The sequence below is a fragment of the Drosophila serrata genome, unplaced genomic scaffold (genome assembly GCF_035046125.1).
Source record: "Drosophila serrata isolate PLE 108 unplaced genomic scaffold, ASM3504612v1 contig_292, whole genome shotgun sequence".
In the NCBI taxonomy this organism is placed as follows: Eukaryota; Metazoa; Arthropoda; class Insecta; order Diptera; family Drosophilidae; genus Drosophila; species Drosophila serrata.
Window position 1 is genome coordinate 198,505 of NW_028257190.1, and position 20,322 is coordinate 218,826.

General features: G+C 33.3%; 1 protein-coding gene across 1 annotated transcript; it reads right to left on the minus strand.

The window, feature by feature from the left end:
* Positions 1–270: 270 nt before the first annotated feature.
* Positions 271–2,892, minus strand: LOC110178023 (uncharacterized). The gene has a single exon (XM_020945038.2). The coding sequence runs from the start codon at positions 2,614–2,616 to the stop codon at positions 388–390; it is 2,229 nt and encodes a 742-aa protein (XP_020800697.2). The 5' UTR covers positions 2,617–2,892; the 3' UTR covers positions 271–387.
* Between the last annotated feature and the right edge of the window lie 17,430 nt (positions 2,893–20,322).

Here is a 20,322-nt window from a genome sequence, read left to right on the forward strand (position 1 = left end):
GAAAAGGAATTTCAATGGTTGAGGAAGCAAAGGATAATCATTAACTAAATTTAAGTTAAATAACTTATATATTTCCTAATTTATTGGTCAACTTGTATCCTAATTTTGAAATAACTAAACTCCCCCAAGCGCAAAGTCTGTAAAATATCTCTAAAAAAGATATTTATAGACTTAATCTTGAACTAAATTTAAGTTAAGTCACTTATATATTTCCAAATTTATTGCTCAACTTGTATCCTAATTTCGAAATAACTAAACTCCCTCCAGGCGCACTGTCCCAAGTTTGGAATTTATTTAGTTTCAATTATTAAACTGACATAAGATATTAAATCAATGGGGTTCCGAGACTAAAAATGAACTTGGCCGTCTTCAGGACCAAGAGATGTCCTATTTCCAGACTGGCGGGACATGACGATGACGACTTCCCCGGCCGTGTTTGGACATGAAGGCAATGCTGAGGCGGCGCTTGGAACGCTTCATGGCCTCCTTGGAGTCGGAGGGTTGGATGAGGTCAGCATAGCTGCCCAGGCTACTCTCCACGGGTTTGGGCTTCTTCGACTGTGACCTGCGACGTGGACGAACCCGATCGTCGGAACTAACCGCTGAGGGTGGAGGCGGTGGCAGATGGAAACCCTCAATGGATGGCTTTGCTTGCTTCTTGTTTGATTTCTTGCCAGACTTGCCACGCTTGGTGACCTTCCAACGTGCCTGGAGAGAGGACGAACGCCTTGTGACCTTTGAACGTTCTTTGGGTAGATGATGTGATGATGTCCTCTTGGCTGGCATCCATTCGCCACGATGACGACGATATAAACCAGAGCCATAGTTTAATATTTTATCAATTCCCTCCTCTCGTCTCAAATGATGACTCTTGAGGCGTTTCTTGGCCATTAGTGGTATGGAGGAGCTACGCGGACTTGGTTGCTGGGTGGCACCGGCACCACCCTGAAATTGATATGGTGTATACCAGGGAAAGTCCACTTTACGCATCTGATGACCCACATGAGTGCGGGATTTCCGGGGTTTCATTACCTCATCTTGATCCTGCTCCTCCCCATCCTCCTGCCGCTCATCCTGATGATGTTGCTTCTTTTGTTGCTTCCTTTGCTGCTGCTTTTGCTGCTGTTGCTTCTTTTGCTGCTGCTTTTTCTCACTCTTTTCCAGGCTACCGGCAACCAGGCGTCGTGTCTTGATCTTTGGCACCAACCAGGGTTTATCATAATTCCGGAAGGATGTCTGTACCGGTGTTTCGGCCTCTTCCGGTGATCTCTCTACCTCCCGTGTCCTCACCTGCGATTGGGTGGTTTGTGGGAATGCCTTGGCCAAAGCTTTGGTTAAAGCCTTGGTCAAAACCTTGGCGGTTAAAGTCTCCTCCTGTTGCCGGGTCTTGGGGAAACGACGTGAGACCACTGTGGTGGCTGTTGTGGTTGAAGAGGGTGAACGGGCTACGGGTGAAGGTTGGCGGCGCCGGAAGCGGGAACGGTAACGTTTGGGTGAGGGGGAACGGTAACGTTTGGGGGAGTGGGAACGGGAACGGGAACGGGAACGGGTTTTGGTCATTGATTTGATCACTCGACGTCTTTGCTTTGGTTCCATTTCCGTATCCGTATACGTATCCGTATCGGTTATTACATCTATGTCTTCACTCTTGAATTTTTCAACCTGCTTGTAGGACTTTCCTTTGATGGGTTTTAGATACCGGCCCGACTTGGTTTTTAGCGGTGATTTGGCTTTACTTTCAGTCTTCACCTGCGACTTGGATTTGATCTTGTTTAAGGATGTGATTTTGGTTGATTTGGTGGCCAAAACTGTTGGTTTCCTGGTTATTCCTATTGTTTTCCGAGTGGAACCCGCTGGCAAACGATGATGAGAGGAACTGGATTTCTGTATTCTAGAAGTTCGTTTGGTCTTGACTTGAGGTGAGGCTGAACGGGAACGAAATGGTGAACGTGTCCGGGAAGCTGTTCGCTGCTCTTGTTTCATATCCTTAACAACAACCAGAGGTTGCGTCTTTGTTGGCATCTTCTTTAAAGTCTGAACAGACTTTCGAGGCGATTTCTTTGACTGAGCTGTAACCAACTTTGTGGTGGAAATACCTTTGCCAAGCGTACGAGCTGGAGTAGGAATTGATACCTTCCTTGGCATGGTCGTTGCTGAAGCCACCAGTTTGGTCTTGGATCTTGGCCTGAATTTAATTTGTGAGCTTACCCTGGATGTCTTCAAGTTCTTCTTGTTTTGATCTTTGCGATGAAATTTCTTTGCCATTCGTGGATCCAATAGCAGGAGATCATCGAGTGCCTCCTTGGATTGGGCGAGGAGATTTAAGAAATTCAAACGTTCTGGCTTGGCATAATACATGTGACCCTTGTAGTCATCCACTTGGCCAAGATTATGATGCTCCGCCACCACCTGGGCCACCACACGCTTGAGGGTACTCCTATTGAGATTCATATGTTGGGCCACATTCTTGGCCAGAGCTTTGAGAGCACCACCTGTACCTCCCAACGGTCTCATTGTCCAGATATTCTCCAATATTCGTTCATTCAACACAGGCTTCGAATATACCTGAGAGCTGGAATGGCTTTGGGTTGGCACCGATGCTCGGGACTGCGGCATGTCTGGACCCGGGAAACGACAAAAACTACGAATTTGTATGCAAATCGAAAAAGGATAGCGAGTATAATTCTATTATATATTCCTTTTGGGGTTTTCTTTCTTTTTTTGGTTTCTTTCAAAAAATTTTGGGGGGTCAAACTTTTCAAAATCTTTTGATATTTTACTTGATGTTACTTTCGAACGATGTCTGTGGGCTATGAATTCTGCTGTAAAAATGAAAATCTATTCTATATAAATGTATGTAGATTCCAATGGCAGTGCGATCTGGGAAAAAGTTGAAAGGGGTGTTGAGAAAACTGGATTTGACTAGAAAATGACAGTGTGCTTGGGTTTTTTTTAAATTAAAAATAAAATATATAGAATAAAATGTATTCAAAATGGTTAACTACTTAAGGAATTAAGTTTGAACGAATATAAAATAGCGTAAACTCTATCTAAAAATCTCCCTTATAACAAAGTTTTTAATTAGAAAAGATGAAAACTAAAATAAATAAGATAATTAATAAAGGAATTAAATTGGAATAACATTTTCAAGACTTTCAAGGAACTTAAACTCTTTGTAAAAACAAGAAAGGAAACTAATTTAAGAAAGCCAAAGCTAATATACCCTTGTAAGTAATAAAGTAATTAATTAAGCATAAAATATTTGAATTCTTTAAATCGATATTTATCAATATTTTTATATGACCATTTTTTTGTCGAATTAAATCTGAAAAAACTCATAACTGCGCTAAAAATTCATTAATTTTAATTCGGAAAGCTGTTTTATGCTAATCTTTATTAGCTTAATAAATCTACATACTTAATTTACAATTTTAAAATATTGAAATTTTTATTAATTTTTTGTTGCCAATTTTAATGATGAAAATTTTCAAAAAAAAATTTTAATATTTTTTTCCCTGCAGAAGACAGATAAATAGACCCGCCTTTTGATGCTGATCAAGAATATATATGATTTATAGGAGCGGAAATGACTCCTTCACTTAGTTTTAAGCTTCTGACTGAAATTATAATACCATTTTTTAATCGATATTAACTATATTTTTATATGAACATTTTTATGATAAATCAAAGTTTAAAAATCTCATAACTAAGCCAAAAGAGCATTAATTTTAAATCGGGAAGCTGTCCTGTGTTAGTTTTTAATAGGTTGACAAATCTGCATACTCATTTTACATTTTAAAGAAAATAAAATTTTTATCAATTTTTTTAAATTGAAATGATGAAAAAATTACGATAAAATTTCGAAAAAAATTTGTAAATTTTATTTTTCTTTAAAAGATAGTTAGATCGATTCGCCTGTTGATGCTGATCAAGAATATATATGATTTATTGGGTCGGAAATGACTCCTTCACTTAGTTTTAAGCTTCTGACTTAAATTATAATACCATGATTTAATAGATATTATCTATATTTTTATATGCAAATTTTACGACAAATCAATATGTAAAAATCTCATAATTCAGCCAAAAATTAATTCATTTTCATTCGGAAAGTAGTTTTATGCTAGTTTTTAACCGGTTAATAAATCTGCATACTCAATTAAAAATGTAAAAAAATTCAACTTTTTACCATTTTTTTCTGACAATTTATACCTCTTAAAATATTTTAAAATTTTGAAAAAATTAAATTTCTTTCAGACATAGCTAGATCGACTCGCCTGTTAATGCTGAACAAGAATATATATGATTTATTGGGTCGGAAATGATTCCTTCACTGCGTAAGATGCTATTGAATAAAATTATAATACCCTGGAAAATGTATAATAAAACATAAATGTTCTGTTCTAGAAGTAAGAAAGTTTCAATTTAAACTGGAGAAATATTTTATGAATTTGTTTAGAATTCCATTGGCAGGTATAAAAACTTCCCCAAAGTCTCATTAAAAATATTTTTAGGGTTATTATTTATTTTTGAAGAGAATAAAAATATAAAACCCTGTCGGATTTTATAATAAAATATTTAAATATTTTATTTTCTAATGAAAAACTCGCCCTTTTATTATTTATTTTGAAAGAGAATAAAAATGTAAAAACCTATAGGAATTTTTAATAACGAAAAACTCTCCCTTTTATTATTTATTTTTGAAGAGAATAAAAATATAAAAACCAGTCGGATTTTATAATAAAATATTTAAATATTTTATTTTCTAACGAAAAACTCGCCCTTTCGCTCTCTTATTTGGCTGTTAAATCATCATTTCGATTAACCATCTTTATGTGAACTTGAAACATTTATTTCTTGGCCATCATTAGAGACAGCTGAAAGCCGAGCAGCTGCCCCACCACCACCAAAAAAAGACAAAAATACAACCGATCACCGATCACCGATCAGTAGCCACGTGCTAAAGGACCAAAGACAAGTGACCCCTCTCCAGATCCTGCTCCTACTCCTTCCCCTTCTCCTGACCCTGCTCCTCATCCATATCAATGGGCACCGAAAATGGGCAATGAAGCGTGTTGGGAAAACACCAAAGTCAACGGTGAAGAAGAAGTTACCTGCAAAGGAGCAAAGGAAAAGCAAACCAACGATGTCTGAAGACCGCAAAACAAATGCACGAAGGGAGGGAGAGGAAAAATTATAAATGATTTCATTAAGGTGAGAAAGGGAACCCGAGGGTCGTCGTAGGTCAGGAACCAAACTGAGGCAATGCACCTGCATTTGCTGCACCTTGGGCAGGTGAAGAAGGTAGGTTCCCTGTTTTTTTCTTTTTTTTCTTAGGGGTGGGAAAAATGATTTACACACAGAGTGCGAGTGCTCTCTCTCTCCCTCGATGATGATGATGATCCGCTTGAGTGGAGGTTAGGGAAACCCAAATACAAGTGAAGAAAACCCTTTGCAAAGTTCAATACGGAAGCAGAGGGTTTCCCCCTTTTCGACTCTTCTCTTCACTATTCTCTCGTTTGGGCCACTTAACCGTAATTAGGGCTTTTCAATATTATTAATGATGATGATGGTCGCTGGTCTGTGGGAAATGCTTGTGGACAATGAATGCAAAAACTGCAAACTGCAAACACGCAAACCCAAAAGCGCAACAATTTTCGAATAGCAATTTTTGTGCCGCTTTTTTTTATTTTTGATGGCTCCTCTTCGCTCTATTTGACTCTTGTTTTGTTTTGTTTGCACTTTGGTGGTGGTTCCAAGCCATCCATCCATCCATCCATCCATCCATCCATCTATCCATCCATCCAGCTATCCATCCATACGTTTTTAGCGTTATCAGTGCAAAATAATCTTTCAATCAGCCCTATAGAGTATGGTGGCCTTTGGTGGTTGCTGCATGCTTTTGTGGCTCTACTCCCTTTGGACTGCTGGCAACGGAGCGTGACGCCAATTGTTGCAACTTGCAACTTGCAGTTGCAGTGGCAGTGGCAGAAGCAGAGTTCTGCAGCATTTCCAAGGGCAATGGGATATATGGTGGCTTTGGCAATTACACTACCAGGAACCTATCGACCAACACACACAACATATTCACCTGTTGGTCATGGAAATAAGTTAAGGGGGTCGGGAAAATCATGTGGGAAAAGGCAGCACACAGAACGTCCTTGTTAAATGTTAAATTCAATGGAAAATGGTAGGATTAGGGACAATACAATAGATAATATTTATATTTTGTGTAAATATTGTATAAATAATAAATTAATTTTTATAATTTTTGAAAAATTTCGTACATTTTCTTTGATCTCATTTAATTAAAATATTAAAAACGACTTAGAACTTTTGATCATCTAATTTAAATAAATTGTAAAGGAATCCCTCTTCTAGTTTTGGGAGTGCAAAAAACATAATATTTAATATTTTATATATAGTATAATATATATATATATAATATATTATATATATATATATATAAATATGCCATTTAGGTAATTGTATGTATTTTTTATAACCTTCCAGGGTATTACAATTTCAGTCAGAAGCTAATAAAATAGGGAAGGAGTCATTTCCAACCCTATAAACTATATATATTCTTGATCAGCATAAAAAGCCGAATCGATCTAGCTATGTTCCATAAAAATTTTAAATTTAAAAAAAAATTCAACATTTTTAAATTTTAAATTTTAAATTTTAAAAAAATTTCAACATTTTTAAGGGGCTTAAATTGTCAAGAAAAATATGAAACAAATTTTAAATTTTTTACATTTTTAATTGAGTATGCAGATTTATTAATCTGCTAAAAACTAACATAGGAAAGCTTTCCGAAGTAAAATTATTGCATTTTTGGCTTAGTTATGAGTTTTTCAATTTTAGATTTGTCGTAAAAATTGTCATATAAAAATATCAATTGTCAATACAAAAATAAACGAATATTTTAAGCTTAGTTATGATCGGTTTCCGATTTTAGCCTATAATTTAATTGCTAACTGCTTGAAGATATAAACTTTGGCTTTCCCTAGTCTATAATTAAATACATTAAAATTCGTCCTTAATAATTGTTTCATTTTTAAAGATGCAAAATCCTTATATATACATTTTTTTAGATATTTTTTACTATAGTATAGTATCTTATAGATTTATTTAAGTTACATAACTCCAATTCCCAGACCTTCTTCTACTTCCGCACTCTCTTTTGGCCCACGAAAAACCAACTAAAATAAAAATAAAAAATAAATAAAAAAAAAGGAAAGAAAACAGACAACAGACAAACGGAGCTGAGACGGAAAGCGACCAGCGACCGGCGACCGGGAATCATTTAAGCATTGCGGTGTGAAATTTCACACCGATTGCAATAAACATTCAACAATAAAAAGTACAACAAAATATACAACAACAACAACATAAAGGCAAGGAGAGAAAGGCCTCGAAAAAAAAAAAGAAAAACAAAAACTAAAAGCGAGAAGAAACCCTTTGCAATGTGGCACAAAATCAATCAAACAGACGACGGGGCAACGGGCGACGGACTGCGCATGCGCGCACGCCGGATGTGGATGTGTTGTTGGCAAACGGCTACCAGGCGGCATGGGTTAAGCTGGACGGGGGGGGTTAAGAGTACACACACTCACACACACACACACACTGGCTGCTGCTGGTGGCGTTAATGGTGTCACTAAGTACGCCGCAAAACAGGCCGCGCTCTGATCATCGAATGGAACCAATAAAAGTCGCCTTCCCATTGTCTTTATTTGCGCGGTTCGGCGAGAGACTATGCACTGGAAGAAATTGTATTGAAAAGTACAATAAAAACACACACACAAAAAAAAGGGAAATACCTCTAACATCATTGTTTAGAAAAAATTGGTTTACAAACCACAATAAAAAACACATACAAAAGAGAAATACCTCAAACATCATTGTGTAAGCTTTCAATTTCAATTGGTTTTCAATTTCAATTGGTTTTCAATTTAACTGAATGAGTTTTTTGTTTAATTTAAACTTGTAGCTGTCTTTTATTGAATTATTTCATTCTAATATTTTATATTTCATCTTATTATTATTTATTTATGAAAATTTTAAAGTTTACTTTTTCTTTAACTACAATAGAAGCTGTTAATTGCCGGTTAATAGAAAACTATCGATATTAAATCAAAAACTTGATTAGTTAAAAATTATGGATGATATGGCAAAATATCATTTTAATTTGTATTTAAATTTATAAGAATCATTTCAGGCATAGGAAGGTACATATAAAAATTATTATCGGTAATATAAAAAAATTTTATTCAAGCAGAATTAGATTTTATTCAAATCAAAATATCGTTTAGAAAGAAACTGACTTTGAAATTAAACTTTAGATAAAAGAAACCTTTAAAAAGCAAGCTAGAAAAATATAAATTCAAATTATTATTAAATTTTAAACCTCTCACACATTCTATATCGATTTTTATCGCTTTTAATCGATACTTTTATCGTATTTAAAACATTCCCCTTACGGTTACTATTTTCTACAAGTGCATCCTTTGCCCATTTCATTCAATTTGCATTTGTGGCCAGCTCATGGTTGAATGGTCTTGCGGGTGCTGCTGTTGCTGCTGTTCCCCAACCCATTTTCATTTCCATTTCCACTTCAATTTCCACTTCCAGCTCTACATATGTATGTATATAGGGGGTGTAGATAGGGGTGTGGGGTTATAGCGGGTTATAGAACAAAAGAGTCAAATGGCGGGAGCCGAAAACAATTCAATTGTCTGATTCGGTGTTGACTTTCTTGTTTTCCTGTTCCATCCGCAGTCCCGACAGTTCGTCAGTTTGCGGTACATTGCATCTCACACATCGCACATTAGCGCTGCCAATGACAATGACGATTGCAATTCCGAATCCAATTCCGATGACGATGACGATAACAAATGCGACGATGACTTTTTGTGTAATGGTCGAGCGATTTTGCTGGTGCTCGTTATGACCCAAAAGGTAATAATGGGAATAAGTAAACAGTATCAGGTGGGGTATGTCCACTCATCTTGTAAAATTTGGAGTAAAATATATTGATATATTTGTAGTTAATCAATATAATATTGATATTTTAAGGTTGCCATGCAATCGGAATGAGAATAAACCAATTCTATCATATTTTAGACAATTTTTCGATAATATAGCAGTTTTAACCCTAATAACAATAATTATATAAATTTATGAGTCAAAACATGACTAATTCATATTGTATTGATACTTTAAAGTTGCAATAAACTAATATTGAATTTAATTTATATGGGTCTAGTGGAAGCGGATTAAGAATCAATAAAAATTGTATTATGTTTTGGAATATTTAAGCCCCTGCAGGGTATAATAATTTCAGTCAGAAGCTTGTAAAGCAGTGAAGGAATCATTTCCGACCCTATAAATCATATATATTCTTGATCAGAATTACAAGCCGAGTCGATCTAGCTATGTTCGAGAGAAATTTAATTTTTTCAAAATTTTTAAAGTGTTTAAACTGTAAAAAAATATGATAAAAAGTTTAATTTTTTCACATTTCAAATTGAGTATGCAGATTTTTTAACCGATTAATAACTATCATAAAACTGCTTCCCGAGTTAAAATTACTCCATTTTTGGCTGAGTTATGAGTTTTTTACATTTTGATTTGTCGAAAAAATGTTCATAGAAAAATATAGTTAATATCGATTTAAAAATGGTAATGGACCTTCAGTCAAAAGCTTAAAACTAAATAAAGGATTCATTTCAGACCCTATAAATCATATATATTCTTGATCAGCATGAACAGCCAAATCGATCTAGCTATGTTCTAAAGAAAAAAAATTTTCGTAAATTTTTTTCAAAATTTTAAATTAAAATTTGTATCAAAAAAATTTGAATTTTTAAAAAATTTTAATAGAGTATGCAAATTTATTAAGCTCAATTAAACTAACACCGAACGGTTTTCCGAGGTAAAATAAATGCATTTTTTGCTAAGTTATGAGTTTTTTAAGGTTTGATAAGTACAAAAAAATTGTCATTAAAAATATTAATAATTATAGATTTGAAGAATGTGAATTCAAATAACCTTTTTCTTATTTTTGGGTCAAAACAAGACAAGGCACATTGTCTCACTTGCTACAAAAATGTTGTTTTAAATGGAAATAATTCCAGAAATTCTTACTTCAGCTTTAACTTTCTAATTTCAAACATTTTTATCACTATTCGTTGGCATAATCCATTGATATGATTAATTATCCGACAATAATCATTATTTTAGCCTCTCGTTCTACTTTTCTCTACTATTTACCAGCAATCGCTCTGCCCGCTCAATCATACATCATTCGTTTTATCTATATTTCCGCCAAACTTCCCCTTCTCAGATACATATATGTATACATATATATATTTATATATCTGCTAATATGCGGGCGCGATCGGGAACCGCAAACAAAAGCGATCCCAGGCGAGGACCGATGGTTAATTGCCCCTCCAAGAGAGTTCTATACACTCTACACTCTGTACACACTCCCGTCGCATAAATATTTTTTCCAATGAAACATTTTTATGTTAATTCGAAAAATTGTTTTACAACCAATTAACTTAGCCAATGCACCAAAAAGATCAACGGACAAGATCGCGCTTACCGAGAGGGTAATGTCCATGTCCATATCCAGGGGTCGGAACCGAAGAGTCTGTCCCGAGGGTGAGTGTCGATCGCATGCCGCTCGAAATTCCATTATCCATTGGAGATGGCCCGTGTACCAGCCAAAAAGGGGATCTATCTGGCTGGAGGGCAGGCAGGTGCACTGGGAACCCTTGAGTGCTCGTGATGGTGGTGCCGGTGGTGCCTGCGGTGCCCTGGGGTGGTGGCAGCCCTCCTCTGGATGTCCTGTTGCTGCGGGTCAGTGCTGCCCCGCTAAATCAATCAAGCGCGGCTGAAGGAAAACAAAATAATAAAAGAATAACATGATTAAGAAACAGAGCCAAAAATAGCACAAGAAACTTAAAGATAGCGACGGTTTAAATACCCTAGGTCTTAAAGAGTTGGGAAATATTTTATAACACAGTTCGATAAAAGTTATGGAATTTTATTCAAATAAAAACCCCTAGGAAATAAGCTAAAAAATGAGCAGAGACCATTTCCCAGAGTTTTTTTTACCATGCTAAATGATTTAAGAAATAAAAATAATAATAATCTCAATAAAAATAAATAATCTACAGCTGTTTACATAAAGTCTGGCATCTCTGTAAATAAATAGTCAAAAGCTAGCCATAAAAAGTGTGACCCTTTTTCGGATATTTGGCTTTTTTTTCTGAATAAATCCCAGTAGGCTTTGATAACGGATTTTTGGGCTTACGAGGTTTCCTGCGACAGTCAGAACGTGAGGCATTTCAGTTGATGTTGCACAGCCATTCAGTGCACACATCAACCTTGCTGCTATATTTATTTCGTACTCGCAGTAATATCAATTGGTTTTGTTTAAATTCGTTTAATAATAATAAAAATGACCCGTAAATTCTGAGCCATTTTGCTTAATATTTTGTTTTAATTTAACTACTAATAGTTATTATATTGATTTTATAAAGAGAGTAATGACCCGTAAATTCTGAGCCATTTTGCTTAACATTTTGTTGAGAACATGATTAATTTATATTGATTTAATAAAAACAATGACCCGTAAATTCTGAGCCATTTTGCTTAACATTTTGTTGATTTAATAATAATAACAACGGGCATAAAATTCTGTTTGTGTGCCTGTTGTCATCAGGTTCATTTTATTTACTAATAATATAAAAATATATATTAAAGCGTCTATTAATTTTGAAGTTAAATTGAGCTCGCCATGGAACGGATATACCCTTATTTTTATTTTATTCCTGAAACCATTTCAATTAAAATGCCACTCGTATCTAGCTCTCTCTCACTCACTCACTCAATGACACAACCGCGACCTAGGCCACAGGTGAGCTACAGGTGCGAACGGAAACCAGGTAACCCGACCTGCGGTTGTGTCATGTAATTAGGAACTTCCCCCGAGCGCCTATCGATTTGGGGGATCGAAACGATGGATCGATGAAGTCATTCCGGCAGCTGCTTCTGTTTTTATTTCTTTTTTTCGTTTCATTTTCATTTTGCATTTCCCTACCGAAAATTTTCCTCCAGTCATGACAGGCCTAAGTGGCCACTCGTGATCCGCAAAATGAGTGGCTTTCCCAGGCCATCCATCCATCGAGATCCGGCAAAGATCTTCATTACGGCCCAGTGGCTCCCGGTTATCTGGCCGCGTTTATCAGTTGGCCTCCAGGAACTGGCCTCTATGGTTAGTTTTCGTACTTCTCTCCTGGGCATCCTGGCCACAGCCCGGTTCTTGGCCAATCCCAGTCAGTTAGCCAGCTTCCGCTAATCTTGGCCAGCGAATCGGCGTCACGTTGCCAACAAACCGACCACGCTCTTCTAGGAGACAGACAAGACCAAAAACACTACCAGGAAAACTTTACGGAAAATCTTAAATCGAATAAAATAATAGCTAGCATTTAAAGCATGAAATATTTAAATATTTCTTATTAAAAAAATTTGTAACATTTAATAATATAACAAATTAAAAATTTTATGTAATGTATTAACTACCCAATAAAAAGTGTTTCGTATTGGGTTTCTTGAAAGAAATTTTCTTTAATTAACAGAGATCCTTAACCAAAACAAAATAATAAGAACAATTTAAAATATAAAATATTTAATTATTTAATATTAAACAAAATGGTGTAATAACTTGTATTAAATATTTAAAATTTTAAATAATGCATTAACTACCCAAGAAAAAGTGTTTCTTAAGGGGATTTTCTATAATTGAGAGAGATCCTTACCCAAAAAAAAATAAATAATAAGAACCATTTTAAATATAAAATATTTAATAATTTAGTATTAAACAACAAAAATAATTATTTTTATTGTAATAAATATTTTACATTTTAAACAATGCTTTAACTACCCAAAAAATTGTCAAAAAAAAGGGTTTCTTGGTAAGGTTTCTGCAAGGGAATTACTATAATTAAGAAAGCAATTAAAAAAATAATAAGGAACTTTGTATAAATAAAATATTTATATATTAAATATTAAACGCAATAATATGTAATGTAATGTAATATGTTTTATAGTATTAAATAACATTGCTATAGAAAAATTGAAATTGCCTAGAAAAAGTGTTTCTTAATGCGTTTTTTGAAGGGAATTTTCTATAATTATGAAAGATCCTAAACAAAAAAAAATTATTAGGAACATTTTCAATATAGAAATATTTATGTATTAAATATTAAACAAAATGGTGTAATAGGATTTTTGGTATTAAATTTAAAATAACGAATTAACTATCCAAGATATTGCCTCGAAAAAGGTTTTCTTCATTCATAAATTTTAAATAATGAATTAAGTACCCAAGATATTGCCTAGAAAAAGTTTTCTTCATGGAAAATATTTTTTTTATTTAAAATAAAAAAAAAAATTTATTAGGTACAAGTGAAGTTACTCTGAGAAAAGATCTGTTAAATATAGTTTTTAAAGGGGTTTTCTTTAAAAAATATGAAAGAAATAAAATAATAACCATTAGGGAAACCTTTAAAAAATATCTCCTTAACATTTGTGAAATTAGTAAATTACTCTAGTTCTATTTTATTAACCAGGAAATTTGTAGTGTTGATTAAGCAAATAAAAACTTATAAAGACAGCTCAAAGAATAGCTATTTCATACTTTAAAATTCCCTTATTATTTCGCGCTTTCCGGATGAGCTGTGAGGCCTTCTTTTTTTTTTGTGAACCCAAAAGTTGAGTGTACGACAATCTGAGGGAACCTAATTGCTGAGGTGAATTATGATATAGAAACCCTGTGGAATTATATGGCAACAAATATGGTAAAACTATGGCTACGAACGGCGGCTGATCGCTGGCAAAAGATAATCCCCCTCCCCGGGTTATGGAGTATGGGGTATTCTCCGGGTCTCCCTCCGATTCTCTCCACTCTCCTCTTCTCTTCCCTGTCAAGTTTCTCTCCTCTTCTATCTATCTTTCGGCGGCAGAAATCAGAGCTCGTTAAAAACGCTCAACTTGAACCAATCAAAAGACGCGCCGTTGTCGACAACGATTCCGCCATCGTTGTGGGCCATAAAAATAATAAAACAAAAAGAAAAAATAATAATAAACAAGCAACAGCAGCAGATACACAAGCAAAAACAAAAAAAAAAACAAGAAATATTATTCAAACAACAAAAAGTGCGACCGAGATGGATAGAAAGAAGATTTCGAGAGCTTAAAGTATATAATAATAAAAATGGGTAACGCATCGCACACAAAAAAAAAAAAACAACAAAAAATACTAAAAAATTATGATGAAAATGTGCGACTTTTTCGTGGCCAACATTAGATATTCATATCGAAAGTTCATTGTACCAAAAGAACACATACACCAGCGACAGCGACATTAAAATATGATCTATGATCCATTGTTCTACAAAGATTTTTCAGTTTTCAGTTCAGTTTCAGTAAATCCCCAAGTTCGGCAAAGAAATGCGGGAATTTCTACAAGAAAAATACACTAGAAATGGGCGAAAGGCAAACAGGAAATGGTTTTAAGATGCCAACAAATGAAATTAACTTAATGGCTTTTATAGGAACACAATACTATATTAACTATGTATACTATATATATACTTTATAGATGTGAAAATGGTGGTTAATACGCATATTAATAAGGTTTAAGATGACCAGAAAGAAGAAGGTTAAGGGGCTTTCTTATATATAGTTTTATATGGTTTTAAAAACTTAAAAAATTATAAGTAAAATAATATAAAAATCAATAAATAATTTTTACAAATTATGTTATATTTTATTCATATTAATAATCAATGATTTGAGATTTCAAGAGCCTTAAATTATCATATTTTTAAGCCTTTAAAGGCCAAATAATAAAGGATTGCGAAATGTCATATATTTTCCATTGAAAATTATGTATATTTTCCTTTCAGAACCTTTTTAAGTAATAAAAAAAAACAAGAAACAAAATATTTAATCATTTAATAAGGTTTAAGATTATTAAAATTATTAAGTATGTAACAACCTTTTAATTTTTAGGTATTATCATCTGATTAAGGCAAGTGATTAACCCTTAAAAACCAACATATAAAAACTTCTCGAATTGTATTTAGTTTGTCTTTAGCTTATTTGTATTATTTTAATTTAAAATTTAGAGAAATTTGTTTATATTTTGTAAGCCTTGAATTTATTCCAACAATCATTACATATAAAAAAATATATAGAGTAAAATATTAAACATTTTTTATCTTATAAATATCTCTCCCATTTCAAGCTATTTGAATTATTTTTGTTGGTTCTATTATGCTTTTCATTACATAAATTCTACTTTATATATTAAATTAATCAGTAAATCAAAAATGAATTAAATAACGCCTTAGTTTGGTCTGGGTTTTCCCCTATCAGATTTAATATAAACTAAATTCAACCGGGGGCCCCCAAAGCTTTCCCCCCCAAGTCGTAACCCTAGTGGTTCCGGCAGCCTTTCTGCAATTGTCTGCCATCATTATGTGTAATGCAATGTGTGTTTATGTGTGTTGTGTGTGGAAAAACCTCTTTCCCAGCGTTCTTCCCACGAATACGAAGCCAAAATCCGCGGGCTACACAGGTCTTGATTTCCAATCCATCAGCAAGACTTGCTCCGCTTTCCGGCACAGAGCCTGAGGTTTTTAGTTTCTTTTTCGATTTTTAGTTTTAAGTTTTCAGGTTTTTGATTTTTCAGTTTTTTTCAGAGTTCAGTTTTATGGGGTCTCTGGACTATGAGTGTATAACTATGTGCTTCTTGGGGCCCTAAGCGGGAGCCATTAAATCAAGCCACTCAACCACATCAACACCCGGGCGTGCAGCTTATTAAGTTGGAATCATAATGAAATCTATACAGCAATAGCTTCCAGACGGGACTAAATATACACTGGCGAGGATTTCTTAGGGGGTTTTTTAGTTAAGTTTATAAAATTTTAAAGGTTTCATAATGTATTTCTTTTTTAAAGATTTTTTATTTATGCTGCCTGAGAAACTGTTGTTAAACGAAGAGAATCAATGAACATTAAGTAACTATGATCAGTAATTAACTATGATTAGTAAGTATCAATGAACATTAAGTAACTCTGATCAGTAAGTATCTATGATCAGTAACTACGATCAATAATTAACTATGACTGGTAAGTATTTATGACCAGTAAGTATGTATCTATGATCAGTTACTAACTTTGAACACTTGTAAACAATGACTTGCAACTTTTGTAACACAACACATGTCTGAGACTAGGCCAGCAGCAGTCACTTCGTTCCGGGGATGTTTGAACCAGTTGGGAATTATAAGCACAGATGGGCGAGATTTGTTTTGGAACAAAGATCAAGCTATTTCAATGAATCTATGGAGTTATTCTTCTATAAAATTTTACTAGTATATAAATATGAGCACGGCGAATCGGTGGACTATATATATACGTATATATAGCTGCTATAGGAACGATCGGAAAATTTTAAGAACAAAATATTATAACTTTTCCAGTTTTTAACAGATTTTAATTAAATTTTATATATAGTCATTAAATATTAATCTAGAATTTTATGCTTAATTTTATGAAAGTCTGACTACTATATCATATAGCTGCCATACAAAAGATCGTTAAAAATAGAGGAAAATGCACTTAAAAGTTTTAAAAATCCATAACTAAGCCAAAAAAGCATTAATTTTAATTAGGAAAGCTGTTCTGTGCTAGTTTTGCGTAGGTTAATAAATCTGCATACCGCAATTAAATTTTTAGGCTACTCGAATTTTTGTCAAATTTTCAATATGTTAATAATGAGAAAACGGATAAAAAAAAACGGAAAAAAAAAATTTAAATTTGTTTCTCTCCTTTATACCTAGAAAGATTCTCCCGTTGATGCTGATCAAGAATATATATGGTTTATAGGGTCTGAAATGACTCCTTCACAGCTTTAGACTGAAATCAAAAACCCTGTATATTCATATTCTATGTCAATATTTATCTATATATTTTTAATGTCTTTTTGACTTAGAAAACATTTAAAATACCGAAAACATGGGTAACAATTTTAATCTCCTATAAGTTGTATCTGTTTAATATTAAAAATATTATTTTCATATTTTTTAATATTTAAAATAAGTATTTAATATCTAATTGTTATCAGTGTAATATCTCCCTCGCTGCCTTATCAATTATTTTTTGCAGAAAAGTCTCATCATCATCGTCATCGTCATAGATTCCACTCCGATCCACTTGAGTCCCTGCGGATATATCCCATGCATATTTATGGTGTATATATACATATATACATATATATATATATGGCAACTTTTGCCCATATATTTTACACGTTCATAATTTTTACATTGTTCTATCACGCGAATCGGCGGCGTCTCCCTCGGATCCATGCCATCTCCTCCACCGGAGTCTATAGGTAAACCCCGGGGTTCGAACACTACCCAAGCTTCGGGTTTCCTCCTCCAGTTTTTTTATTTATTTATTTTTTTTTTTTTTGTATTTTTTCCCTTGGCCATGTAATGCATACTCCATTTGCTTTCAGTCATTATATAGAGTGAGGGAAGGAGTAGGGCACAGGGCATAAATCAGAAGTTGCCACCTTACTTTCTTATAAACCGAATGCTCCACCTTTTCAGCTCCTGCTCCTCGTCGCATGTGCAGCATTTTGAATTATTAGCATTGGACGATGGCGCTGTTTTTCTTGTTTGCTTCGGTTCTTTGATTGCCAACTTCTTTCATAGCGCCATATACTGGTGTATATTATATATATACATATATATTCCTACAATTGTGGCTACAAAAATAGCAAAGAAACTGCAGGGTTTCTGGGGAGTCTTTTGTTATATTTTTTTAAATACTTCCTATCTTACTTCTTGTTTTATTTTGTAAATAAAAATAATTAACGAAAGGAACCTACAAATATATCCTTATAAATATTCCTACAATTCTGGCTATAAAAATAGCTAAGAAACTGCGGGGTTTCTGGGGAATATTTTGTTATAGTTCTAATATATTTTCTATCTTACTTCTTTCATTTTATAAATAATAAAAATAATCAACTAAGGGAACCCACAAATATATCCCTATAAATATTCCTACAATTGTGCCTTTTAAAAATAGCTAAGAAATTGTAGGGTTTTTAGGGAATATTTTGTTATATTTTTAAAATATTTCCTATCTTACTTCTTGTTTTATTTTGTAAATAATATAAATAATAATCAACTAAGGGAACCCACAAATATATCCCTATAAATATTCCTATAATTGTGACTATAAAAATAGGAAAGAAATTGTAGGGTTTCTGGGGAGTCTTTTGTTATAGTTTTAATATATTTTCTATCTTACTTCTTGTTTTATTTTGTAAATAATATAAATAATAATCAACTAAGGGAACCCACAAATATATTCCTTTAAATATTCCTACAATTGTGCCTTTTAAAAATAGCTAAGAAATTCTAGGGTTTTTAGGGATTATATTATATGTTATATTTTATTTGTTATATTTTTAATATATTTATTAACTTTCTATTTACTTCATTAGTAAATAATAAAAATAAACAACTAAAGGAACACACAAATATACCTCTCTTTATATAGATATATATTAAAAGGTACTATTTCCCTATCCCTTGGTGTATCCACAATATACACGCCCATTTCCGAGTATATATCATCATCAGTGCGTCGGCTATACACATCTATATATTTATATATATACAATTATGTATATATTTATATGGATTGGCGTTGTTTGGTTTGCTCGCATCGTGTAATGTGTGTGGTAAATACACGGCAATTGGCACAACTCCTCACCTGAACAGGTGAGATTTTTAAAAGGGGGCAGGAGGGATTTGCCGGGGCATTGACTGATTGGGAAAGCATTAAAGTGCTTTTTTTTAACGATAATAGCAACAAAATAAACAAAAATTGTAATCAAATAACCAAATTATAAATTATTTTTAACATATTTTTCTGTATTAAAAAATATAAAATAGATTTAGTGACAAAATAAGCGGAATAAACATAGATTCAAATATTTTTTATGTAAGCTAAAATCAATATTTGTATATGATAATTTTCCATGTAAATTATAATTTTGCAAATATCATAACTAAGTCAAAAATGGATTAATTTTCAATCGGAAAACTGTTCTGAGCAAGTTTTTATGATGCTAACAAAACTGCGTACTTAGTTTTAAAATTGAAGATATTTTAATTTTTGCCTATTTTTGACCATGTTACTGTTATAAATTCTTGGAAAAAAATTGGAAAATTAAAAAAAAAAAAATTTGTTTCCAAATATGGCTAGATCGATTCGGTTTTTAATGCTGATCAAGAATATATATGATTTATGGGGTCGGAAATGACTTTTTCATTACTTTATAAGCTTTAGAATGTAATTATAATACCCTGTAAGCCTAAGATATAAAATATTTAACAAATATTTGACTTGTTTTTTAAAAACTCATAAAACAAAATTATAAACCTTTGTTTAACATTTAAATATGTAAAACATATTTAACAAATGGTTCGAAATCACGGTTCTAGACTAAAATGAGATAGAAAAATGATTAATTTACCGTATTGCCTTATAAATCCCATATTTATAGTCCGATTTTATTAAAATTTAGCAGATAAACAAAAATCAAACTTAATTTAATATATAGCTATATATATATTAATAGAAAAAAATTACCAAAACTATTTTCAAAATAATATTATAATTAAATTCCCCTCCCCTGTCTGGCCCTACAATTTGGAAACGCAGCTTGGCAACAGTGCGTTATATAAGTGTAACTACGCAATGCCAATTTCTCATGGCGAACTCAATGCAAATCACCAAGTTGGCCAACACACACACACACACACACACACACACACGAGTCGGGACGGAAATGAGGAGCTGCTAGTCGTTAATTAAAACCACTAAATATTACCAACTAAACCGAACCGAATTAAGCTGAAGCCGAAGCCAAAGTCCGGGCAAAAATGGAAATTAAAAGCCAGACGGGACGGCAAAGTTCAGAAAAGCACAAAAGCCAGAGCCGTGACTCAGTTAACCATTGGATAAAAATTGAAAATGCGGGCCATAAGCGTAATCATCGGAGTAGTAGTAGTTTTAGTTTTTTTTTTTTTTCTTTTATTTTTTTCCAAACCACCGACTGATTTTTGCATAATAAAACACTTAATTTCCATGAGCATTTCCCAAAAAATACAGAAGCGAAATAATAGGAAAAAAACCCCTAACCGAACCCAAA